The following is a 27,167-nucleotide window of genomic DNA, read 5'->3' as shown; positions in this document are numbered from 1 at the left end:
AAGGGGTTGACTTTGATCAATCCTTTTTTACTTCTTCAGACTCACCAGTTCGAGAGCCAAAGAGAGGTCCCGGACTGGTCAGTTCAAGTGACCAAAAGAGGCCCCAGACTGGTCAGTTCGAGAACTAAAGAGAGGCGTTGGACTGGTCGCAATATGAAACTTCCCTTCATCGATATGAACTTTTAGAGTTTTTGCGATAGGGCTGGCTAAAAGTGTTGTTAGCCCCCGACACCTCTGTAGGCCTCGGTACTGACGGACCCTCCATTCTGTTTCCTTTTTCGAACCATAACCAACACCTTATCATGGAGTTAGAGAGAGAAAAAAAACATTGTTTTAGAGAGAAAAAGAGAATCAAATTATTATGAGAAGAACTTTAATTTCAAACCATCCTTGATCCATCGTGAGGCGTTAAAGGGAGAAAGAACCTTGATTCAAAACCACCATTAAAAACACTTCTGAAGACCCTAACCACGAATTGGTCTCAAAATAGTTCGATACTTGTTCGACCGGTCCGAGTCAAAACATTTACTTGGAATTTCAGATGGGTAGATCTTTATACAACGATTTTAGTGGGTGCCAACAGATGTTTGTGGTCAAAAGAGTTTGACATTTGTCAATCTTTACCACTGGGGCTAACAACATTTTGAGAGGAAAGTCAATAGTTGGTAGCCCAAGTGGTTCCAAGGTGTTGACATAAACTCCAGAAATCCCTGGAGGTCCCAGGTTCAAATCCTAGAGAAGGTGGAATCTTTGGTTATTTGAATTGGGATTATGTAGGTATTAATAAAGTTGTTGGGCTTCACGCCATTGTCTTTGTTTTTTTTTTTTGGAAGACGACTACGATCTACGTAGTACGTGATATTTGACATTTGATACATCATAGATGTGATAAGCTCGATAACTGCCCACTCAAACATCATAGATGTCTTCGCCACCACCATCCAACACCGCATACACGAGCACTCCTCTTCGCCAACCATACACCACCACTGAACTGAGCCACCCGACCACAACACCTATCATCTTCGCACAACCCATAAACCCCACCCGAGGCGGTCCAACAACACACACTCATCACCCTTTGATCGACAAACAAAACCCTAATTCAGCGCCAACCGAATCTTCGTTCGAACCACCCATCTGCAACCAAACAACCCACTCCCGACAAACCGATACTCCCATACCCCGAACCCATTACCACTAGGAACCGGGTCAGTTGTATACACCATATCCAACCTATCTAACACATCCACCATTCGAACAAACCAATCTCTACAAACCGTCCACCCAAGAACCACACCTTCCCACATAATCGGGAAGCAGCACCCTTCACCAACCCATACGTCCGTCAACCGGATAAACAACATACCCAAAGTAACCATGAACCCGAGCACCACCCTTTCACACGAACTTGGGAAGCAGAAACATTAGGTCACACCCACACCCGTCCACTAGAAAACCAGTCCTTATCACGAAACCACGAAACCGGACCTATCACCACCTACACCCGCCAACCCGAACGCACCTCAGTCCCACGTCACCGTGACACCGACCAGCCCTTTAACCGAACCAACACTCGTGAAACCAATCTGCTCCTTAACCATACCACTACCCGCGAGGCTAACCAACCCTATACCCGAACCAATGCTCGACAACCAACCACCCGATCAGCCACCCCACCCCACACCACAACTTACAAACCGAAATCGGCCATCTCCCTTCTTCCGCTGAAAACGAGCTTACACAACCTAATTCTTCTTATCGTATTCGAATGGATGTACCTTCCTATGACGGTTCAATCAATATTGAGGATTTCTTGGATTACGTCTCCCATCTAGAGATTTTCTTTGATGTCATGCAAGTTGAAGGTCTTGAACAGGTACGTTGTGTAACTGGTTATTTATCTAAAATGACTCTTACTTGGTGGAAGCAAGAATCTAAACGTTGGCGTTTATTACACCTACCATCGATTTCTTCTTGGTTGGAACTCAAACCATTAATGATAGCACGTTTCCTTCCTCCGGACTATGAGAATCAACTATGTGCTGAATATCTTGGTTGTTCCATATACACATCTTCCTCCAAGTCACCATGAAGGAAAGCGGTCTTGACATCTAGTTGCTCAATTTCTAGGTTCATTCTTGCAACCAATGCCAATACTAACCGTATAGAGGGCATCTTCACTACCGGAGATAAAATCTCATCAAAATCAATAGGGATATTTAGTGTTTGGGTCAAGGATAAGTACCGGTTTTAGTGTTTAGGTCACAAGTTTGTCCGTTATAGGGTCTGGGTCACGGACTAACAGTTGACCCCTTGACTAATGACGATAGCTAACTACCATCATTAGTCAACATAGTTAATGGTTAGTCCGTGACCCAGACCCTAAAGCCGGTATTTATCCTTGACCCAAACACTAAACACGAGCTGATGTGAGCCGTTCTAAGTCCCATTTGTTGCTGCCATGAAAACCAAGTTAGTCCCTTGAAATCCCAAACTCGAGGGTGCTTCCATGAACGTCCAAGCTGCTGCCACCTTCCATGAGTCGAGCTCAACTCCTTCCCGTGTCGGCGTAAGCATTGGCCGGTCGGCCAAGCTTTTGCCGGTCATCTCTCTCTCTCTTTCCCTCTTTTCAAGCTATCTTAAACCCTAACTCTCAAGAACCCTGGAAAACCCCCAACTTCTGAAAACCCTAGCTTTTCCCCCCTTTTCATACTAAAAGGTGAAGATCTGTTCATTTACTCATCTAACAACTTTCGATACAATTGCCATGGATTCACATCTAAAAAACAAGGAAAAAACAGATCTAGAATCTTTTATTAAATTAAAACAATTTTATCATCGATTACGTCTTGTTTGGAAACAAAGCTATCTTCTTCGGTCTTCCATAAACTGGAAAATCATCATTCGTTTCCGCCATGGCTAAATTCCAGAACTACGATATCTACGATATAAATATATCAAATGTTACTGATGATTCTGACCTAAAAATGCTTCTTCTTCAAACAACAAAACGATTAGTTATTTTTATTAAAGATTTAGATCTATATTTGAATGAGAAATCAACATCTATAAGTTTATCAGGAATTTTGAATTTCATGGACGAAATTTTCTCTACTTGGTTGAAGAAAGAATCATGGTGATTACTATGAACAACAAAGACCAAATTGATCCATCAATTTTAAGACCTGAAAGAATTAATGTTCAAATCCTTTTTGTGATTTTAATGCGTTCAAATTTATTTCCGTCTTTGGAACGGCTCACAGCAACGCTATTTAGTGTTTGGGTCAAGGATAGGTACCGACTTTAGGGTCTGAGTCACGGACTAACCATTGACCCGTTGACTAATGACGCTAGTTAACTGCATCATTAGTCAACGTGGTCAATGGTTAGTCCGTGACCCAGACCCTATAACGGACAAACTTGTGACCTAAACACTAAAACCAGTACTTATCCTTGACCCAAACACTAAATATCCCAAATCAATACCCTTCTTCTGCCCAAATCCTTTCACCACTAGGCGTGCCTTGTGCCGTGTTTGTGAATTTCTCTTCGGTTTTGGTTTTGAAAACCCACTTATTTTTAAGAATTTTCTTATTTTTAGGTTTTTCAACCAACTTAAAAGTGTTGTTCTTATGCAATGATTCAATCTCATCTTGCATTGCTTTCAACCACTCTTTCTTGTGTTCATCATCTAGGGCTTCTTCATAACACTGTGGTTCTCCACTACCTGTACCATCACATACTCGTGTGGAGGATACTTGGTAGATGGTGCTTTCTCTCTAGTCGATCTACTCAATTCAGCTGGTGGTTCATGTTGAACTTCAATTCTTTGCTCAACATCATCACCCATAGGAACATCTTCATGAGCTTCATCTTCATGATTTTGTTCTTCACCTGCATTGTCATGCATAACCTTATAAGCGATATGTGGATCTAAATGACATTGTACGAAAAACATATTCAAGCTCCAATTTTTAATCTCAGAACTTCAACACCAATGAGAAATCTCAATCCAGCAGGTTAGTTTTTGTTTCCATTTGTCTGTCATATTTAGAAATGGCTTTGATTCAAATTAATACTTGGATTATTGTGGGTGTAAACAGACATTGAGAAAATGGTTTCAGGCAGGGACGGATCCAGGATTTTTGCTTAGGTAGTGCAGATTTATATACTTAAATAAATTTTTTTTGCAACCACAGTAATTAATAAAATACTTACATTCATTAAGTATATTAGTAATATATTGACGATTACAAACGCAATTGACCTCTACGAGAGTTCAGATTTTGAAATGTTCGCATACTCGACTCATTGTCAATTTCACCAAAAATATTTGGAATGTCTATCTAATGCCGTTGTAATATGTTGTTGTTGATTCATCAAATTTATACAACTAATCCGAGCATCATAATGTTGACTTTTCATTTTGCCAACATGTTTCATTAACCGGTTAGGTTTTCTCCAACTATTCCAACCTCCATTAAAAACGGTATCCCGACCAACTTTACCGTTTTCAAAAAAAAAAAAAAAAAACAAAATGCGGCATCTTTTTCAACACTACATTTTCAAACCACTCTTGATGATCATTAGACCAAAATGGAATGAAACGTCTTCCATTATTGTCTTTAAAAAAATTATGGTCCTTTGACTGAAATGGATCACGTTGTAAATAGTGTATACAAATTTCATCTCTATATTTGGATTCATAACTTGAAATTGGTAATCTAAACTCCGGATCAATTGGTAAAGATGATAAATTAAATTCGAGAGGACTTACCAATGTCAGAGTCAGTTCCAGCGTTAGAGTTGGTCCCGGTGTTGGAATTGGAAATAACGTTGGAGTCGAGTCTGGAACTTCTGGTGTTGAACTAGATGAACTCGAATAAATTTTTCTTGTAAAATATATTTCCTTTGTTAGTAGTTGAGTTTGAATAATTTTATTAGATGAAGAAGAAGTGGTTTTGGTATGATCTGAGATGAAGAAATGGAAGATATATGTAAGGGTAGAGAATTGAGTTGATTTATGGTAGATGATTGAAGTTTATAAATTTTAGGGTAGATGAATTGAATTGTATAGGATATATGGTAGATGAATTAAAGTTTGAAGGGTTTATTGTAGATGAATTGTAATTTATAGGATTTAGAGTTGTTGAATTTTATAAGAATTTAGGGTATTTGAAATATTAAAAGTTTATAAATCAAATAGTTTATAGAAGGACTCGAACCCAGTACCTCATGTTCCCATGCGTCAAAACTTAATGCCTCAACCATTGAGTTAAGTTTTACTTGTGTCATATAGACACACGATATGGTATATATAACTAAAAACATAAAAGTCAAAAATCCCTAAAAATGCGAAGCTAGAATTGAACTCACAACCTTATGATATCAAACAACCCTAACCCGCGCTTTAACCACTAAGCCAAAGATTTCTTTGTTTTTTTTGGTACATCAGAAAATATATATTTCTTATTCCTACGTATATGTTTTAAAAAAATCACTACTAGTATATCTTTTTTCGGGAGGATCCAGGGGGTGCGGCCACACCCCCTCGCACCCCCATGGATCAGCCCCTGGTTTCAGGGATGATCATTCGATCTAGCTCGATAATGGTTTCAGTGGGGTTTTAAGGCATTCTTGTTTTGGGCGGGAATACTTTAGATTGAAGTTTTATCTCTCTTAGCCATGTACCTAGACATGGCTATGAGCCTATGAACATAAGTAATAATTAAAGAAACTCCTTCATCTTCTTCTCCGTCCACCATCACCAGGTGATGAGTTTGTTGTGCCGATTGGATTCGAAGACTGATCGATTAGGTATGAAGGGCCTGGAAATTTGCCTTCTTGAAATAAATAATTAAAGAAATGAAGAATCGGTAGTTAGATCTAGTATCTTTCTATATAATTTCTTAAAACTGTTTTCTCTAATCAGAGAGAGAGAGACTAGTTAGAGAGAGGACAGGGGAGAGAAGAGAGAGGAAGAAGAGGACAGAGGAAAAAAGTTTTTATTTTTTTATTTTTGAAGGTGGCAGAGAGACGTGAAGAGATGGAGGAGAGGCAAATGATGACTGGTTAACAGAATTATAACGATAACTGAAAAAGGAGGTCATCTGGTATTTTTGATATAGTAGATAACTAGGCAGGAAGCTGGTCACAAAATTAGGAGTTATTTAGGAAATAACCCCAGAATGTACTAGCTAATTAAATAATGCACTCAAGGAGATGTGCTGTGCCGGAGTAAGGATTGTAATAGATTATGATTTATCTCATTTTTTTCACAAACAAAAAAAGATAGAGATGTGTCGTGCCAGAGGTACGGACTATACCTAGTAGACATTATATATCACATACTAAACGACTTAGGTTTATAATTACACAATGGAATTTGCTTATAAGTGCCCTAGAATTGTACGGTTATACATTTCAGAACCCGTAAGACTATTCTAGATTAATTTACTTTTGTTTGTATCGTTAATAACACAAATCAATAAATGAAGAATTTCTACCTTCAACCAGATATGGATCTTATAAATTCCAAGTTTTATTTTGCGTGGGTGCACTCTCACTTGAGCAAGACCCACGTGTTCTAGATTTTGTAGCAGCCTCCTAAACTCTAGACTATGGATTACTTTGATGTAAGCCCTGTAAAACACTAGTATTTAGGTTGGTGAAGTCATTGCAGCAGCCTCCTGGACTCTAGACTTTTAGCGGGTGAAGAAAATACAATTACTTTTTAACACATTGGATCTGCAATTTCCTATCTCAGAATTCAAAATCCACTGTGACAAATAAATCATTTACCCCAAACACAACTAGTGGTTGTCAAACACAAGGGGCTTGCCTGAGTAGATTTATATTTAAATTAAGATGAGACTCCGAAGGAACATTTCTTGAAATAACCATCATCATAACTGTATCCTAATGGTAACCGCTGGGCCGAGCGAGGCCGGGCCAGGCCCGCCCACAATTGCTTGAGCAGGTCGTCCTAGGCAGGCCACTGGCCTCGCCACAAAATAGACAAGTCATGCTAGACTGGCTTGAGCCGCACGTAATGGCGGTTAGATGTCAGTGTTCAACCAAGTTATAGGATCTTGCTCCAGCATTCATCAGACAAACAACAAAAAAAATACTAAATGTCAAAACCAATTTATTAACTTTCTGATATAGAAAAGGAGGACGAATAAGCAGATGAATGTACCTCGAAATCCAAACTACATATCAGAACCTCTATCTTAAAACAAGAAAACTAAACCCTAGTATAAGTATAAAGATAAGTTAGAAGAAGCAGCCATTGGTCAAAATTATGATGATAATATAATGATATTAACTTAGGAGCTACCTGCTGCATATAAAGATATAGTTTAAGGCTTTATCTACAGTGCTAGCCAAATGGTGCTGTAATATGATCTCAAAGTGTTGTCTTTGCGAGTTTTGAAGTCGCCGATAAAGTGATATCACCATAAGGTTCATCTTGCTTAACTTCGACGAGCCCATGACTCTTCAGAACCTATAACCAAGTCAACTATTAAGTATTCACATATCCACTAGAATCATAGATACCATCAATTTGCATTTATATGTCCGAGAGTTATTCGACGACATGGTGAACTTAGGGACCTTTTTAGATTCCGGAGGCAACAAAACCACACCCAACCACAAAACACAGAAAAGAAAGCCAATACATAACAAGAATAATAAGGAAATGAAGTATATGATGTGTGATTACCAGTGTTTCAAAGAACATCCGAGCACATTGTTTCCTTGATTTTCCTTGTAAGATCTTGTTCAAACTTAGATCGGCTAATTGATCCTCCAACATTCCAGGTGCAGGAGATTGCTTCTGTAAGTACTGAGCCACAGCTCTGCAAGATAAAAGTTGTGAATTTTAATAAGCGGCAAAAATACTTGAACAAGAAGTTCTGAAGTAAATTTATTTACCTTGTCCTCACAGACAGGGAACCAATTTCTTCATTTTCACCATTACCTGCTATAAGAACAGATGTAAGTTCTTGAGAGAAATAATGTTCTATCATAAATCTGATTCAACCAAGAAGAAATGTTCTATGCAGATAGTATAATCCAATTTGTTTAGCTTACCTGCTGGTGTAGTATCTGCTTCCAAGAAACCAAGATCCTGCAAAAATGATAAGAGCATCATATTAGACCATAAGAGAAATTTGGGAACATTAGATGACTAGGTGAAGTGACAAGGAAAAATGGGTTATGAAATAAATCAACTGTAGAGGAAGTGCGAAAACTAATGTGATGCCACTAAGAAAGAAAAATACTAACTTCTGCTTCCTGTAAACCAATTTGCTCCTCCGACTGGAATGTTTGTGCTTCCGTCTCAAGGTCAACCTGCTGGGTAAGAGGTGTCTCTTCAAATGTAGGTATCACTTCAGTTTCGACCAATTCACTCTGAGGCTCAGGTCCTGTTGCTGTTGGAAAGGTAGGAGTCTCTTCTCTTCCAGATGGAGAAGGCACAAAGACATGTCTAGGATAGTTGTCGGCATGGTGTTCCTCGTCTCTGGGAATCTCAATTTCCATATCAGGGTCAGGCATACGTGTAGGAGTTCTTTCATTCACAGGTTCATCCACAGAAGTTTTATGAAATTTTGAAGAAATGAACTCTTTATCAAACATAGCTTGGAGTGTTGGAGACAGCCCTGCAACAGAAAAATGTGAGTAGTATACTAGTATTACGAACTTGCTGCACCGGAATGATGTAAAATACACGATTCATGCTCCATTCAAGAATAAAATGTACCTGATATTGTTTGTTCATTGAAAACATTATCCTTCTTCGACCTGTTGTTGATCTTCCAACAATCTAAAGCCGAAGGATGAAGCTTCTTTCGCTTGCGCAATAGATCCTTAGTATTCTCCAGGCGGTGATTGATGTAACTGTAAATGAACACGTAGCCATATCACTGAGTAACAACTAATTATAATAGTATAGATACCCACAAAAAACTCACGATAGTGATGATCCATAATCAAACTGACTTACACATTAGACAGCACAACGGGGTTGTCAAAAATTTGTTTTCTCTTCCTTAATTTAGGTCTTCTACTCTCAACCTGTGGAGTTGGTTGAACAGCCATCTCTGTTGAAACACCCCCTTAACAAAAGCAGAAAGATAATCACAAAAGACATAAGATAGATTAATAACTAGCACAAATTCTTTGTTGGATCAGGAAAAATTTAAATAACTAAAAACAAGAAATAAGAAAACAAGCCGAAAAATTGTTCACAGACAAAGAAGAATAAAGAACGAGAAAGGAAATCAAGAAGAAAAGGATAAACTTACCCAATGAAACATTTGAACGAGAATGAGGGAGAGACATTTCTGCTGCAACTGTTGCTGGATTTGAAAGCAACTGAAATTCTGCAGATTGTCCTCCAGAAATCGGCATATCCTGCACCAACGGGGAAATGTTCTCCCTGTTTATGTTGTGCTCAAGGGGTGATTGTTGGTCACTGACATTGTATTGATCAGTAATTTCTAAACTGTTGTCGGGATTGAAATCATGGGCTACATCGCGCATAACCTCAGGTTCTGGAAGGACATTATCTTCAGAAAGCCTTTGAGTAGCTTCTGCTGATTCATTACTCTTCCCAGCTTCACGCATGATTTCGGGTTCTGGGAGGACATTATCATCAGAAAGTCTCTGAGTAGTTTCTGCTGATCGACTACTCTGCCCAGCTTCTGAAACGCCCACAACATTCTCTACTTGTACTGAAGAGGTACTGCGAGATAATAATATACTTTTTAGTTGAAATCCTTAAAGTATATAAATGACAAAAGCTCTTAACTGCGGAAATGAGGCTTACTCCATTTCCATTGGTGTAGGCCCGAATTCGGGAATGTCTTCAGGAGGAAATCTTTCAATATCAATATCCTGTATAAAGGAGAAATTTTACGGAATATGACAAGTTGGCATCAGTCCCAAGGCATTGAAGCATCAGACAAAATTAGAAGAAAAATTCAGAACATAGTCAAACCTCGTTAAGGAAGAAAGCAACATAAGGATCTCCTTCGACTGGGACCTGATCTGTACACATGACAAAGGTTGCATCAACTAATAAGTCCATATATATAGTCTTGAATTATATGTAACTCATGAAGAAAGAAACTACTGTGGATTTAAAAACAACCGATGAACCAAACCTGTGATTGTAATTTCCTCTTGAGTCTTGAGATTGTTATCCATAATCCTGTTACATGATATGAACATAACATTATAATGTATACTTGGTCCCAATGTGTCAAGAGAAAAAAGGTCTTACCCTCCCAAAAGTAAATCATCATCTAACTCCATGGAGTCCAAATCAAATGTCAGTGGCAAAGTTATATCCTGAGATTGTGCGCATCGTGCCTCCTCTGGTAGATTTACTTCTTTTGATGAGGCAAAGGTAGCAATTCTGGTTGAAATATCATTACAGTCTTGGTAAAGATAGTCAACCTTCTTCGAATATATTCGAACAACACCCAGCAGAAGGTGCCCTGACAACCGCAGTGCGATAGGTACTTCTGGGAACATAATGCTGTCTAAAATGCAGAAGAGAATTTTAGAAGAGAAACGAGATAATTTTAAGATAAGATTTTGGAGAGAACCAATCTTATCAAATAGTTAGTAATTTGAAAACAAGGACTGAGAAGAGAGATAGGGGAACATAAAGACTTGATTTTGGAGAGAACTACTCTGATCAACACAAGCAATTCTGTGGAAGTTAAATTGCCGTATAAAGAAACCTTCAAGTACCATCTCAACTTATACTACACTTAAGAATTATAGGCGTCCTAATACTACGAACCATTAGCTCATGTCGGGCACTTGGACACTAGTAGTAACTTCAATAAGAATAATGTGAGATTTTGTATGCACATTCATGTGTAGATTGTACCACAAATACCATTTCCCATTTAATGTCTCAACTTATAATTGGACAATATGGTAAGAATAAAATATATCCGTGGTGCCGCAGACCAATGGCCACATATTATCCGGACTTACTGAACCGAACATGGCCACCTCCTACATTATAGGATTGCCCCAAATTGTAGTGTTAACTCTTGAAAACTACACCATATTTTTGTAAAAAAAACTTGAAATACTTATCAAAAGGTCATTGTAGTTTAGTTGGCTAGGGTACTTGGTTTCAACAAGAAACTGAAATAAGTCTTGGCTATTGGGTATGATTCTTTTTTTCCTATTAGACTCAAATTTTATTTTACTAAGGAAATTCTAGGTCATTGGTTGGTCTAATTAACTACTTGTAATAGAGATAATGAGAAATCCCTTTCAATTATAGGCTTTAGAAACTTCAAACTCGCAAAAACTCATAACCAATTAAAATTGAACAAAGAACCCACCTTTAAACAAATTCCAAAAACTAAATTAAAAAAAAAAAAAAACCCAAATTGAAAAAAGATTACTACTAATACCATTACTTATCAGAATCTAAAAAGGAGGAAGAAATAACCAACAGTTTTAGGGATATCAGTGACAGCAACTTGAGATTTCCGGAGCTTATGTTGAAGATGAGCAGCAATCCAAACAGTTCCAAGAGGGCTTTTCCGAGCAAGAAAAGTGTGCGAGTAGAACATTGTTTATCTCTCTCTCTAATCTGTGATTAAAAATTTTAGAGAGAGAAAATAAATTAGTGATGATGATCGTGTTTTAGGTTTTACCGTTTTGAACAACGGATCAAGTACTAGTAAAAGATAAAATTCCAAACGACATGAAAAAATAAGAGCGGGAAGGGAAAATACACAATCGGCGCCAAAATCATTCCCGCCAAGGAAGGAAACCGTGCCAAATTAGATTTACTCAATCAATCCTAAAACTTTGAGTTAATTCCTATTCAGTCCTCTCTAGATTTGCTCTCTCCCTCTCTCTCTCCTAATCCCGCTTCTCTCTTTAGACAGATCGGCTCTCTTTCTCTCCATAAATCTAGGCCTTTAGGGTTTATAAGAGATGATCATTGGAAGGAGTATAAGAGCACCACCTGAATCATCATTTGTTAAAGGCACCCTATTTTCCTATGCTCCTGTCAAGCACTTGAGACTACATTTTGAAAAATTCACATTCGAATGTTTTCTCACGTATCAAGCGGATCTTTAATTCAATTAAAGATTAAGGCTTTTCTAAATTTTGAACATGTCTAACACGGATAGATAAGATCGATGTATTAATAGTATTTTGCCGTGCCAATATTAACCCGAACATAATATTGCTTAGCATGGACATGTTTTATTACGAGAAACTATTATTGCAATAAAATCTTCTACAACCATCGAAAATTGATTTAGTCCGGTCCAATTAGGGGTCATAATGCTTAGCTAGAAGCCGCTTACGATCATCGGATCACTTCGGTAATCCGCGGCTAACATAGACCGGATCCTACAACGGGTTACACCAAAGAGTGGTTGCTTGATCGGAGAGAGTTGATTCGTGGGAGCTTGTCGTTTTAAGTTTTGATTTTTAAAGTTTACCACCGAAGAAGTAAATCCTGATGAAAAAACCTTTTGTCTCATAAGACCAAACAACATTTTTCCTTCTCCTTCTTGATTGCTGCCCTGAACAACAATCAACATATAAAATGACAAATTATTGATTTCATGAACTATTTGAAAAAATGGTCTCATGAGTGTAATTTAAAAATCAAAACCTAACCTAAATAAGAGTGTTACCTATTGAAAATTAAACACAACCTAACCTTAATGAAATAAAGCTTTGTGTATTGAAATCAAACCTAAACTCAATAACCTAGGTGAAATCATATTAACCAATTTTATAAGTTCTCCTGAAATCAAATTAAACAGAAGTTTAAAAGTAAGAGCATCTCCAATGCAAAACTCAAAAAAATCTCTATTCATCATATGTGTTAAGTTCCAATTGAGATTCTCACTCCTAGGTGGCGTTAATAGAGATTCTTACGTTTTTTATTTCTCCAATGCAAAACTCTAAACTTATCTTATTTACTTATGTTGCATAGTTATTTTTGTAGATAAATAATTAGTTATTTTAGAAAATATAGAAGACTTTCTATTGGTTGAAAATCAAATATTGATGAGTTGGACAATTAGAGATATCACAAGAGGACACTCTAGAAATAGAGTGTCCTCTTGAGATATCTCTATTCCATCCTCGACACGTCATCTTAGAGATCCAAATAGAGTGTTGCATTGGAGAGGATTTCTAGTCAAAAACTCAAAAAATCCTAGGTGGCACTCGGAGTTTCTAAGATTGAGTGTTGCATTGGAGATGCTCTAACTAACAATAGAACTGGAGGAGAGATAGGTATTTCAAAAGATTTTAGGTCGGGAGGGGCAAACCCTTTCCGGAGGCGCAAAGAGCAATTTTGGGGCGCCTTTAGCCGCACTCAATAAATTATACTCCATACGAAAACCACCGCTACGCCTAGCTACCATGGTCAAACAATTACAAACTCCAGACGGGCCATTGTTCGGACCGGTCCTGTCCGCAGTCGGTTACGGGTTAATAAGATTGGACATCCCAAAGAACGCGAAGTCTACAGGCGCCCACAAATTGACTACATTCACCCCACGTTATTCTTGTGAATAACCTTTAGAATAGACAGACCGCATTGTTTCGGTCTTCCTAGGCTCAAACTCATGTCATTAGGTTGCTCGGACAAATTTGCCGATGCTTGGGCTTAGTAATTTAAAATGGTGTCTATTTTTTCGCATGCAAATATGTTGTATCGGTCTATCAACCCAAAAGCTTCAGTTTTGACAATCTTCATAAATCCATCTCACAAGACCCATACGGCCATACCTTGAACCTCTATGGTTTTCCCTTGCGGACTCTCTTGATCACAACTTTAGATTCGGGTGTCTATTTCCAACAGTGTAGTCATGAGTTGAGTAATATGTTGTCTTTTGTCTTCTTTGGTTGGATGGGTTTTCAGCTTGCAAGATTTATATGTTTTATTGAATTTATTTTTAGCACTACAGAATATTAATTTTTTAATAGTATAGTAAAAGGATATGAATGCTTTCGGTCACTTCTACCCTTCTGACTACTTCTAAAAATTAAAGAAAAACAAAGAAAGTTACTACAACACCGAGGCGTAAGTTTTGATGCGGTACACTACATTTTGCCTCGAGGCGTACACCTCGATGCGCGTCTTATGCGCTTTTTTAACATTGGTTGGGAGATGGTTGAGTGTCATTGGTTATGGTTCTTTATGATCGTCTTCGGAGTACTTCTCTTTTTCACTCTCTACTGCGGAGAAAGATGTCAGTTGCCCAGACACGTAATGAAGAAAGTGGATTAAAATACAAATGTTATATTCGTTTCTTCACGTCAGACCCCTCCTTCCAGTGCTGTAAACGTTCATGTTTTATAAATAATACAACGATTACCACTTAAAAAGTTTAGAAATTATAGTCTATTCTTTCTGATATATTATAATTTAAATATGCCCACTGCCTGGGGGATTTTTTTTTCCAAGGTACAATTTTAGGTGGTATTTGTTTTTGTTTTTCCCTAACCCCACCACTACTGTTTCTCCATTCGATCGGGAGACTGGGAGAGGGTATTCTATAGATTTCGGAATGTGGTTTTGACATTGGAGGCTGAATTAATACCATTTGAACTCAGTCCAAACAATTTCAATTTTCAGTAATTACATGAGCTATATAGACTGTGGATTTTTAAACAAATGTCGGCAATGTCAAATTGCACGGAATTTTAACATAAAATGAAAGTCAGACATTCTAAGAAAGATCCATAGCCTATCAACAAAAACAAAAGGAAGATCCCCGTTGTTTTTGTTATAATAAGATCCATAGCGTTCCAAGCGAACTTGTTAAGGTTGAATTCTTATCATTTGAGCTCAGGCATCCTTTGGACGGAAATTTAAGAGTTATATACTTGGATTTTGAAGGAAATTGTCGTTGGAATCCCACGAAATTCAATCCGTTGATGTAAACGGTCGATTTTTAACTTTTGAGGCCGCAATGTTTGAATTTATTTTCACACCTGTCTTGATAAAAATAGATTAAGGGGGTCATCTTTAATAAAGGAATTAGTAACCATTCTATTTTGCTTTTAGATGGACGAATCTCTTTATGTGAGGATTGAAATTGGTTGATACCAAAGAAAAAGATGCAAATTGTGATTTGTGGTGGTTGGAGAAGATGAAAATAGTTTACGGTGAAGGGCAGGATAAAAATGGTGATTTGTGGTCCAGTAGTTGGTGGCGGTGGTCGACGATGGCAGAATCGTGTGGTGGGGGGTGCGGGCAGGGCGCCCACACTGGCCCCTCACCACAAGGGGCCCACTTTCATTATTGGCCTAATTTATGTAATATATAGTAGGAGATACAAACATAACACATAACAGTGTGTAGCTCTCCTTGTTAGGTGTGAAATGTTCCGCAAACCTGACCCAAGTTTGAATCACGTGGACTCCATTTGATTCGATTTTATCCTGTTTTCTTATGAGGTAGAGGGTCAACCCATATTTCCATTCCGTCCCACCATGTCTTAACTATTTTTTATTGGTTAGTGTTTCTGGGAAATAAATAGAATTCTGGGGCAATAAGTTTTGGGTGGAAACAAAATTTTTTGTTTCCTCCAAACATCAACCTTTCAATTTATTTTCTTTTTCTTCTCCTCTCACCTCAACTAGAATTCCGGCGACCCCCACCGGATTCCGGCAACTTCCACCATTGATGCCATCGATCACCATAAACAAAGTTCTCTCTTCTTTCTTCTCTATTCTCTTTCTTTTCTTCTCTCTCTCTCCTCGTATCCTCTTTCCCTCTCTTATTGTCACATGAACTTTCCGGCGAAGGGGACCTCCCTTCACCGGAAACTCGTCTGGTTTCCAGACGAAGGAACCCCACCTTCGTCTAGAAACTATACGAAGGGTTCTGGCGAAGGGAAAACCCCTTCGTTGGAACTGTTACAAAAAAAAAAGAGGGGAAGAGAAAAAGAGAGAGAGAGAGCCAGATAGAGGAGAGAGAAAAGAAATTTTTCCGGCCGACATCTTTATTCCGCCGACTTGAGGGGGAGTGTTTGGTTTGAGTTTTTTTGGTTTCCACCGTCTTCTCCAGAAATTTTTTTGCTTTCCCAAAAACAATGGCCTTTTTATTTTGAGTACATCTCTTCCCTAATTTGAATGGTTTTTAGAAAATTGAAATCTTTATATTTTTTTAAATCCCAACAATTTGTAAAACTCTTTCAACAAAAAAAAAAAACAATTTGTAAAACCGTAAATATATATGAAAACAATGGTATGAAAGTTACTACATTCCAAAATCGTCTTTAGATTCTAAACTTTGCGTTGTACCACTATCATTTTAAGTTAGCCATGAACACTAAAAGTCTTCGTATAAACTAAATAATTGATAATGTCATATTAGGATCCAAATATTCTATGAAAATTTAAAGTGTCTATGTTGTTTGTAGTATAAATTTTTGATCTGAGATAAAATAAATCAATATATTTGCTCACAAGTGATTGTAGATTCTTAGACTAGACATTCTATAAAAATGAAATTTTAAATAATTTTTTTCCTCCGATTACTTTCTTCAAAATACGTTTAGATTCATCTACAGTTTTCATCCACATACCAATAATTTTGTCTTTTATTTTGATTAATTTTTTCTTGTAAATCTTTTATCGCTCGATGGGCCCAGATTTGAATTTTACACTGACCCCCAAATTTCAGACACGGCCCTGGACAATGGTGGTGACTTTGTTGTCAAACATATTTGTGATAATTTTGTAATCTCTTAGGACATTGAAATTCAGCCGTCTATGAATAAAATCTTGGGAGTTATTTTCTTTAACCTCATAAACAAAAAAAATTGCATTACCACAGGTACTAGTTTAGAATGGGGAAGTATAGCATGACATTTCTTAACAAAAAAAAATGGCATTTGTGACAACCACTAAATAGGATTCATTAATGAAGTAGGTCCACTTATGTTAATTTAGTTAATGACTTCTTCACTTTTTTTTTTGTTTGTTTAGATCCGATAGGAGTAGAATGCCTTTTCTTTTCTTTTATCCCTTGCTTATTTCCTTTCCAATTTCCTTTTTTACCTTCAATCTGGAAAAAGTTAATTTCATTTTCTTTTGACTTTTATGAAAATGTAACCATTTTTTCATATGAAAAGGGTAAGAGTGAATAGGAAGAAACAGAGAAGAAGTACTAGTAATGGGTTTGTTGAGTTTGTTGGTTATTTTGTTGATGATGAAGAATTGGGTTTTGTCAGTGAATTCTTCATCTCTTTCTGTCAATTTCTATCAGAAGACATGCCCAAATGTAGAAGAAAAGATTAGTCAAGTATTATCAAAGAAGATGAATGAATATCCAAGACCTAATATCACTCTCCCTGCCACTCTCAGACTTTTCTTCCGTGACTGTTTTGTTGAGGTTTCTCTCTCTCTCTCTCTCTCTCTCTCTTTTCAAAAAATGATAATGGTATATTTTCTCATCATGCATTTATGTGGTATGAGTTTGTAGGGATGTGATGGATCGGTATTTGATTACATCAACGACAGAAAACATAGCAGAGAGAGATGACAACATCAATCTCTCACCGGCGGGAGATGGGTTTGGTATTGTCGTACGTGCAAAGAAAAGTTTAGAAGAAATATGTCCTGGCGTTGTTTCGTGTTCAGACATCCTCGCCATCTCGGCTCGTGATGTTGTACTCTTGGTTAGTAAGGTCTTTCAGTACTAGTGTCAGTCATTTTAGATGGACAATTTTATACCTAGTTTAAGTCAATCTTCAACCAGATTACGTTGGCTTTATGTTTAAATCTAAAATTTTTATTGGTTCACTCCCAAGTTAATCGATCTTTATTGACAAACTTATATATTTTACGAGTTTGTATAATGTACCGTTTTTTTATCCAAACACTAATATAAATCAGTATTTTTCAGTCGGTGGGCCACACTGGGAAGTTTTTTTTTTTTTTGAAACCAAGCGAAACCATATTTCATTCATAAGTGATACAATCACGAAGTTACATGGATGATAATTGTTATTCCTCTGAGAACTACATAAGAGAAGTTTATAGAACTTTCGAATGTAAAGTACCCCATGAAGGGAGAAAAATTGACCAGACACAACCTCAAAACACCCTAAAGGTCGACAAAAGAGATCCTAAAGATCGAGAATTAAAGACCCTAAAGGTCGACAACATAATATAAGATTATACAAATAAAACTGAAAATTAGAACTTGTAAGATGATACAAGTATCAATACCAATCCGATAACTGAGACTATCGGTTAGAAATAAGAAAAATACTGAATTGTTTTTTTCTTCCTTAGTCTATCTTCGTTAATTCAAAACAAAAACGTTTTTGTTTTGTTAGATTTCACAAATAAAATCAATACAATAATCTACTTTCACCATGGACTCATTTAAGTGACTCGTTGCAACTCGTTGAATGGGTTCGCCGGAATGATTCGATAGGGCCCGTGCAGACATAAAAGCAGACTTTTCTTCCCAATGGAAGAAATCTAACGGTCAAAGCAATATGACGAGGCTACAGATAACTTAAAGAAGACGGGTAACAGAAACCAGCGTCCCACATAGGAATTTCAGCTACTATATATGCAGACTTTCGTCCCAAAATTCATTACACCGTCATTTTTTCTCTCTCTAGTCTCTAAGCCAGTGCCATTCTTTCTCTCTCTAGTCTCTTTACGCTCCAGTCTTCTTCACACTCAAGGTCTACTCTCTTTCTCGGCTCTCCCTCTCTATCTCTAATATATATATATATATATATATTAACATATTACCTGCTTTTCTCTCTCTCTCTCTCTCTCTCTCTCTTTCTCGTCTCTCTCTCTATATATAATATATATATATTAGGTATAACCCGTGCCTCCGGCACGGCTAAACTTGCCTAAATACATTATTCAATTTGCAAGTACTAAGGTCTGACACACTCGTATATTGCATTTGTTCATTTCTATACTACACTTCTTATGAATAAAATCATTAATCATATTATGTAAAGAATAAAATAAGAGTTTGAGTACTTTCATTAAAAAAATCCAATACAAACTCCTTAGTAATTGACAATTGAGAAAGTATAAATGTTAACAAAATACAAACTGCACAACAAATTCCTATAACTCTTTTGGAATGGCCTTGGAGCTTGGCTACGATTGTTGTCCAGTTGAATAAATAATAATCCTAGAGATAAATCATGTACCTGTGGAAAATAAGAGAAACGAAGAACACAAGTTACTAAAAGAAAAGAACATAAAAAGATGACAACAAATAACTCTAGTTCAATCAATAATGGGCGAACAGTTTCTGCTATAAAAGGGAGTAAAAAGTAAAAGAAGATTCACCGAGATACTACGAAATAATATAAATTTTAGGAAAGTTTAACATCATATGCCCAAATGTTGCAACAACCAGCATTAACACTGGTGTTTTTTATACATCTAACGGGTTTATTTAGAAAGCAGATAATGGATGCAGAGAAACCAATTGTAGTTATCGACAATGGATTGCTATTTAAAGTTGATATGAAGAAGGATAAGCAAATTTAACACATATGCCACAAATATTATTAGTTAATTAACATTAAGATCATCAATCATATAAATAGCATCTAATGAACTGCAGAAAGGGAATTACGAAATTAAACTGCAAAATAAAATAAATAAGAACAAAATTGCAAAACTATAGTTGCACTACTAAATAAAGCCTACCTATCTGCCTCATCAGATAGAATCCACGACAACTTTCTGTGCACAAATGATGTTCCTATAAGATAGACAAATATCAAAAGGAAGCCTGATTTTGAGTAAGATCCATAATTCCCAAAACTCACAAATAAACAAATATGTACGGTCCCAACAAACTATAACCAGGAAAAACTTACAAACTATCATTACTTCGGATTCTTTTCAGCAGTTATGACTTTGGCCATGTTATCTCCGAACGAATCTGACACCCTTTTATCAAGAACTCTAAATGTATCTTCGAGTGAACTGAGATGAGTTGAACCCAACATACAATATCTCTTTCATCACTGTACTCGAGATCAGTTGGACCTCTGCCTATCGTCATTTGTATTAGTACAATACGGAAGCTATATACATTGCTCTTTTCTGCCACTTTAAGAGAATATGCAAGTTCTGGAGCTCTGTAACCATGAGTACCAGCAAAACAACTTCAATTGGACCATTAATTAAAAATCTTTTGCAAGCCCAAAATCAGCAATCTTTGGTTCATAATCTTCGTCGAGTACAATATTCATACATTTGTTTAACCTTGTTTTTTTTTTCGTTTGATCGGTTCTCAACACCTAACCAGAAACGGGTGCAATAACTTCTTAATGGCTTCATAAATATGAATGTCACTCTCGCGGTGGTAGAAGCACCAAAGCTATTGAAAAGAGTTTTTTACGTGCAAATACCTAATACAATGTCATCTTATTCACAAGTTGGCCACTTAGATAAGATTACATTCTCACATTGGTAGATGGTACAACCACAATCTATTTGAAATATTCAATCGACTCCCAACTAAAAAACTCAGACCAAGTTTCAAACACAAAAGCGATCGTTAGCTAGGTCTTATCACCCCTACGATAGAAAAAGTGCTGACAACGGAATAGGTGAGTTCCTCGCAGGAGATGCATTACATAAATTAGATACATTTGAAAGATCAAAGATGCTTGAGTTGTTTTTCTTTTCTAGCGTTAGGTCACATTGGTAAATTTACGTACTTTCGGTGATTGCTAAGTGATAATAAACGTTGCAAAAGAATATAAATTACGATAATCTATAATAGGCCAATCCAAATTGAAGATACAAATGACATCATCAATGAGTTAGATACAAATGATGATAGGTGCCAGTTCGTCTAGTGTTAAATTGAACTGCTGGTCTTTCCAGTAGAGAAAAAGACATCATGCATATATGTTGGCACTCAACAGAAATGAGGTTCTGCTGTGTATGATGAATCAAAGCACAAAATTGAACATTACTTGTTACGAAGCACAAAATTGAGAAGGGGCTAAATTGAACATTATTTGGTACCAAGCACAAAACTGAGAAGGGGCTTCACTGAATGCATTCTTTCTATGAGACATTTCATCAAACACATACATGGCAGCATCAAACACATAAAGAGGTAAACCACATTTTGACATTTCTATTAACATCATAACCTTCTGCTGAATGAAACATTCACAAAGATTATCTAATCCATCCAATCTTCTCAAAATAACTAAATTATGACCTAACAAAGACATACCCTGATTAAATTTTGATTGGAAAGATAACAAAGGTGGTGAAAGTTGGAATACCTCCATCAGTAAAGAGACATATAAGATAATCATCAATAACATAAAACCAAACTGTTCAAATGAGAAAATGCAAACAATTGAGAGAATAAAAGATGAAGTTACCATTACATAAACTTATGATCAATGAGAAAATACTAACCTTTGTCTTGAATACTTGAATACCTGAACAACCAACCCAAAATGATGAAACAAATCGTAAACTGTGTATGATTTCAGCCGAGAAGATATGCCCGCTGAATCGAGAAGATGCGTCGTTGAGCAAACACGAAATCAGCTCGTAGAAAGGAGAAGACTTTGCTATATGCGCCCGGGTGCTAATAGATTTTGCCAATCGAACGGTGGGAATCAGTGGTGATGTGGGTGGGACGGCTGGATTTATCCAGAGGTTTGTCCATTATCGTGAAAGATAACCTACAAATCTAATTTAAAAATTTTAACCATGAAATCAAGATGGAAATGAAAGATAAACCAAACCTTGGGAGTCTTCTCCAGTTGAAATGATACTGAACAACAGACAACCAAAACCAGAAAATTAGTTAATCAATTCAAATACTATTCCTTACAAACGATTTGAATCTATTTTGAAAAGTTATTAGATCAATGGAAACAAATTTTAGAATAGGTTTGGGTTGTAATTGATTGTTGTGTTCAAATTAGAATAAGCATATGATTAATTGCAACTTGAATCTTGAAATTTGTAGCTTCATAAAAAATAAAACAAAAACATAAATCTGAGAAGATATACTACTATGAACTGTCAAAGGGATCCATTCAGAAAAGAGGGGTACCCTTTCAGTAACATTTGTTCTCCTGCCTCCAGGAGTTGAAGCATTGTTCTTCACGCTCCTCTTACGTTTCGGTGCTAAGAAGTCCATTAGCTTCACTATAACATCTTCCTACATGTTAAAGCTGCATTATCAGTTCAAAAAGAGCTGTTCCTAATAAAAACTTTAGAGCCACTCCACTTATATTGAATGACCAACCCATTTAACAGTTCCAAGTCAGAAAAAAACAGGTCAGTTACATAAGAAAATGTCATAGATTTCCTTGCAAGTACAACAAAATCCAACACAACAAATGTAAGAAACTAAGAAGAACATTTAATCGACAAACCTTAAGTTTCAAGAAAGAAATTCATCAAACCTTCCTTGTAGTAGCTTTTGCAACAGGTATGCCAAACAAAACTCTGGGTTCAAATAACTTCTCTTCTACCAACTTATCAAATCTTTCAATAATTTTCACTCTTTGCTTTCCCTGCAGAAATCGAGAAATTAACCAAAGAAGAAAAATAAAGCAGTGCCTCTATCAAGTTTAAGATTAACAATGGGATGCATAAGAAAGGAAAGAAAAAACAATGAGACCAATGTTTAAGATTAACTAGGGGTGAGCAGCGGTCGGTTTTTTTCGGTTTTGGTTTGAGCCGAAACCGAATCAATAAGTGGCGGTCTGACCAAATCATCGGCCAAAGTCGAGCCGACCATTCGGCCGGCCGACATGGTTCGATTCGGTTTGGTTCGGCTCGGTTGATCGGTTTAACCGAGCACAATTTAGAGAAAATAATAACTAATGTTATTCATTTCATTGCATATATCGAAAATAAAAATTAAGTACCCATCTTGCTTTTCCACTATTGGATATACCGAAAATTAATTAAAATTTCATCGTACTTTTGCACCATTGCAAACAAAAAAGTAAGTAGAAGTGCGAAAGCAAAGTCAATAATGTTAAGTTACTAACTAAGAATAGGTTGTGGTACATAGAAAAACAATGAAGACTTACCTCTAAAACATTTCAATGAATAGGTTGTGGTTGATGAAGCCGACAACAACTACTATGAAGGATGGTGGACAATAGTATGGAAGAGTTGATTAGGTTTTCTATTTTTTTCCTTTGTAGTTCAACATTTTTTAACTTTACAAAATTATTATTTTAGTTTTCTTTAGGGTTCGGTCGGTTCGGTTTGGGCGGTTTTTAGAAACTCAAGTCGGAGTCAAACCAGACCGATTTGAGTTTGATCGGTTTTTCGGCCGAACCGAGTCGAACGGTGATCGGTTCGGCCCAAAAATCGATCGGTGCGGTTCGACTTAGTTTGGTTCGGCCAATTGGTTCGGTTTTTGCTCACCCCTAAGATTAACAACTATACTGAGTTTGAAAATGACACAAAAGCTTAGCCCAACGCCCCAATAACACTTTTTCCAGCATGGATTTGGAATTCAAAACCCTAAATACCTGAAATTGAAAAGAAAAATCAATCAAAATCCATTTCAAAACCCTAAATACCTGAAGCTGAAAAGAGATTGGAGGCTGTGATTTAGAGAAAATACAATCGATTTCTCAAAAACCATTACAAACCCTAAATGCCTGAACCTGAAAAGAAATTGGAGGGTGTGATTTGGAGTAAAAACAATCAATTTGGAGAAAATACAATCAATTTCTCCATCCATTTCTTCATCAGTTTTGGTCTTCATCAGTTTTGGTCATCAATTTCTTCTTCATCATTTTTGCCATCTATGCTTGGAACGTGGTTTGTAACGCCCGAAGGGAAGGCGGAAAAAATGCGCCAGATATAACCGACGAGATTTAAGGGTTTAGACACCTTTTTCTTTTAGTGGGTCAATAAATCAAGGTGGGTAATAGATCGGAAGGTAAAAAATGTATCAAAATCTCAACGGACGACCGGATTTGTCTTTCGGCTTGTCTCAATCAGCAAAAAACTTTGCGTTTTATATAATATATATATATATATATATATATTATATAAAACGCAAATATATATATATATATATTTGTCAAACTGATCTTGAAGATCAATTCAACTTCTTAAACTCAATCAGCGCTCAAATAACATGAAAAATACTAAAATAAATCAGAGAAAGTAAAAGTTTTACTGTAAAACCTAGATTTATTTAAAAACTTTAAATATTAAAACGAAAGTTATATTATTTTAAGTAGGGAAATTTGGCTAAAACTCCCTAAGAAATTATGACTTTGGTTAAAAAAGATACATCAAAGTTTTTTAGGCTTCACCTCCCTGGTGACAATTATGTAATTCTCTATTTCAGTGAAAAGACCAACCTAACCCTAGTCTAAGAAAATACCTTGCACTACCTTGCAAACACTTTGCATTGCCTTGCAAATACCTTGCACAGCCTTGCAAACACCTTGCATGATTTTTGCAAACACCTTGCAGAGCCTTGCAAACACTTTGCAGAGGCTTGCGATTTGCGAACACCTTGCATGACTTTTGCAAACACCTTGCATAACCTTGCAAACACCTTGGAGCCTTGCAAACACCTTGCAGAGCCTTGCAAACACCTTGCATGATTTTTGCAAACACCTTGGATAGCCTTGCAAACACCTTGCACTCAGTGGCGAAGCCAGGATTTTTCTTATGTGGGGGCACATTTAAGTTAAAAAAAATACAAATTCATATGTTATAAGAAAATGATTTTTATTAATTGATAAAATTTTGAAATCGTTGCATAATAACTTCGTTACTTATGGTATCAAGTAAAAAAATATTTATTCTATCCAGATAAATTTTAAAATGTTTTGGAACTGAGATAAAAAAAAATAGTTTTGACTGAAACAAGTTAAAATGACATAAATTTCAGTTTCATTGAAATAAAGATGAGAATAGAAAAGAAAAATCATGATCTATCTTCTTTTGATGTCACGACCAATAAAAAAGATGAGAACATGACTTTGTGAAGAAAAAAATGACTAGCCAACTGCCCCTTGGTTGGAGTGGTAAGAGGTACAATCTTTCACCTAGAGATCAAGGGTTCGAGACACACGCTGAACAATTCAAAAAAAGAAAAGAAAAAATGACTAGATTATAGTTTTTGGATTCTTATTTATGTCCTATTTGGGTTGGAATTAGGATTCAAGTTAGTTTATATGAAAAAAGATATTAGTATAGGCTGATTGAATGGAATTCTTTTCTTATTTTTCTTACTAGATAAATAATTTTAAAGTTTAAGTAAAAATAATGTTCCTTGGTTGATAGGGTGAGTGGATGTGTTGGGGGCAATTAGTTTGTTTAAAACAACAAAATAGTCAACAGTTGGTAGCCCAAGTAGTTCCAAGGTGTTGACATAAACTCCAGAAATCCCTGGAGGTCCCAGGTTCGAATCCCAGAGAAGGTGGAATCTTTGGTTATTTGAATTGGGATTATTAGGGTGTAAATAATGTTGTTGGGCTTTAGGCCATGTCTTGTTGGGCTATAGGCCCGGTTCTGTTAGTGTTTGAGTGGGCGATTATCGAGCTTATCACATCTATGAGGTATCAAGTGCCAAATGTAACGACATACGTAGATCGTAGTCGACTTCAATAAAAAAAAAAAAAACAAAATAAATTTTAAATACATTCACCAATTTTGACATATACACACATAAAGGTAATTTTCGTTTAAGTTACAAGAAAGATGTGAGTGTTATAACAAAAATGGTGAGTGTTTTTAACGTTTCCCTTGAAAACAGTGGAGGGTCATAAGAATCAATGACCCTCAAAAAGACGGGTGGGCCATGGGCCATTTGAATTGTTAATTTTGTAATTAATGATGACCAACAGTTTTGTTAGTCTACGTATTGCCCCTTAACAAAATTAATTTGTTAGAAAGACACTAAAGGCACCTCTATGCATAAAGGAGTTCACATTTGGGGTGTGGGGGCCTATGCCCCCACGGGCCCCTATGTGGACCCGCCCCTGCTTGCACTACCTTGCAATCACCTTGCACTACCTTGCAAACAACTTGCACAACCTTGTTATAACCTTGCAAATAGTTTGCAAATTAGTTTTTGAATTGATTTAACATTGACTTTGTTACAAATTATTAATTTTGTCTAATAGAATGTTGTATCAAAAAACTAGCTAAAACCCCTACAAAATCATAATAGTCATTTTATAAGCTCTAACACCATCTTTTTATATTTCTTCGAAAAACTTCCAACACTTTCATGAAATTTTCAATCTGAACATAAGCACTTATCATGATTGTCCAAGAACAAACATTCTCACGGACATTTCATCAAACAACTTTATAGCTATTTCAACCAACCCAAATCTTGTATAACTAACTAACTAACATTGCATTCCAAGCAACAAGGTGTCTTTCAAGCATTTTATCAAACACATTCCTTGCATCAATTATACTTCCACAACTTCCATATAAATCCAACAAATAAGTTTGAACATAAACATCAAAACATTATAGGAAAAAAATTATTTCAATCTTAAAGATTGAAAACTTGAAAATTGCAACTTTCTCTCTCTAGAATTCTTCACAAAAACTAACTCAAAACCTTCAAACAGCAATTAAAGAGATCTTACAAAAACCTAAAATATATTGATGATAAAAAAGATCAGGAAATCTTTTTCGGCCTTATAGAATCAACTCGAAAAAATCGTCCAATCCACCACGCTCGTTTGATTTTTTCATTGGTAGAAAACAACTTCCTAGTTTATTAACAAATTTGTTTTTTGGTATTTTTTATTAGACAAAAGGTATTTCTGACCTTAAAAATGTGAGTGCCTACAAGATTGTCCTCCAAGAACATTTTGAAAAGTTATTTGAGGCCTAGCTCTTTAAAAAGATGAGATGTCTTTTTAACAAAAAAAATCCGAAAATTGGGCCTTAGGTCCAATTTCCTCTTTTAAGTAAAACTTTAAATATTAAAACGAAAGTTATATTATTTTAAGTAAAACTTTAAATATTAAAACTTTAAAGATTAAAACTTTAAAGATTGAAACTTTAAATATTAAAACTTTAAAGATTGAAACTTTAAATATTGTAACTTTTAAGATTAAAACTTTAAATATTGAAACTTTTAA

At 36.2% G+C, this 27,167-nt stretch overlaps 1 protein-coding gene and 1 long non-coding RNA gene across 5 annotated transcripts; both read right to left on the bottom strand.

Moving 5' to 3' along the window:
• Nucleotides 1-7,137: 7,137 nt before the first annotated feature.
• On the bottom strand, nt 7,138-11,956 carry LOC147547460 (sister chromatid cohesion 1 protein 3-like). Of its 4 annotated transcripts, none has more exons than XM_086665590.1 (14): nt 11,781-11,956; nt 11,496-11,635; nt 10,295-10,556; nt 10,176-10,222; nt 10,010-10,059; nt 9,839-9,906; nt 9,315-9,754; nt 9,014-9,125; nt 8,771-8,907; nt 8,296-8,669; nt 8,101-8,137; nt 7,942-7,990; nt 7,730-7,865; nt 7,138-7,510 (listed from the first exon to the last, which is right to left on the bottom strand). In XM_086665590.1, the coding sequence occupies exons 3-14, from the start codon at nt 10,546-10,548 to the stop codon at nt 7,412-7,414; spliced, it is 1,803 nt and encodes a 600-aa protein (XP_086521716.1). In that variant the 5' UTR covers nt 10,549-10,556; nt 11,496-11,635; nt 11,781-11,956; the 3' UTR covers nt 7,138-7,411. The 4 variants fall into 4 exon arrangements, with proteins under 4 accessions (XP_086521716.1, XP_086521717.1, XP_086521714.1 ...); XM_086665591.1 differs by having other exon boundaries at nt 7,942-7,987; XM_086665588.1 differs by having other exon boundaries at nt 11,492-11,635; nt 11,781-11,955.
• Nucleotides 11,957-19,140: 7,184 nt separating this feature from the next.
• On the bottom strand, nt 19,141-20,075 carry LOC147547459 (uncharacterized). The gene is made up of 3 exons (XR_015237190.1): nt 19,905-20,075; nt 19,732-19,786; nt 19,141-19,223 (listed from the first exon to the last, which is right to left on the bottom strand). It is a non-coding gene; the product is annotated as an uncharacterized LOC147547459 (long non-coding RNA).
• Between the last annotated feature and the right edge of the window lie 7,092 nt (nt 20,076-27,167).

The sequence above is a fragment of the Eschscholzia californica genome, unplaced genomic scaffold, assembly GCF_041429995.1.
Source record: "Eschscholzia californica isolate CP2 unplaced genomic scaffold, dmEscCali1.0.p SCAF_3, whole genome shotgun sequence".
Lineage (NCBI taxonomy): Eukaryota > Viridiplantae > Streptophyta > Magnoliopsida > Ranunculales > Papaveraceae > Eschscholzia > Eschscholzia californica.
Note: the sequence above shows the minus strand (reverse complement) of the source record. Positions and strands in the feature narration are given on the sequence as shown.

What these genes read in the sequence shown, in the direction of transcription:
- LOC147547460 (XM_086665588.1), bottom strand. Translation starts at nt 11,615, where the DNA reads ATGTTCTACTCGCACACTTTTCTTGCTCGGAAAAGCCCTCTTGGAACT. An exon ending in GATGATTTACTTTTGGGAGG is followed by an intron (nt 10,223 to 10,294) that starts GTAAGACCTTTT and finishes ATCATGTAACAG; the next exon opens with GATTATGGATAACAATCTCA. An exon ending in GGATGTTCTTTGAAACACTG is followed by an intron (nt 7,511 to 7,729) that starts GTAATCACACAT and finishes ACTTGGTTATAG; the next exon opens with GTTCTGAAGAGTCATGGGCT.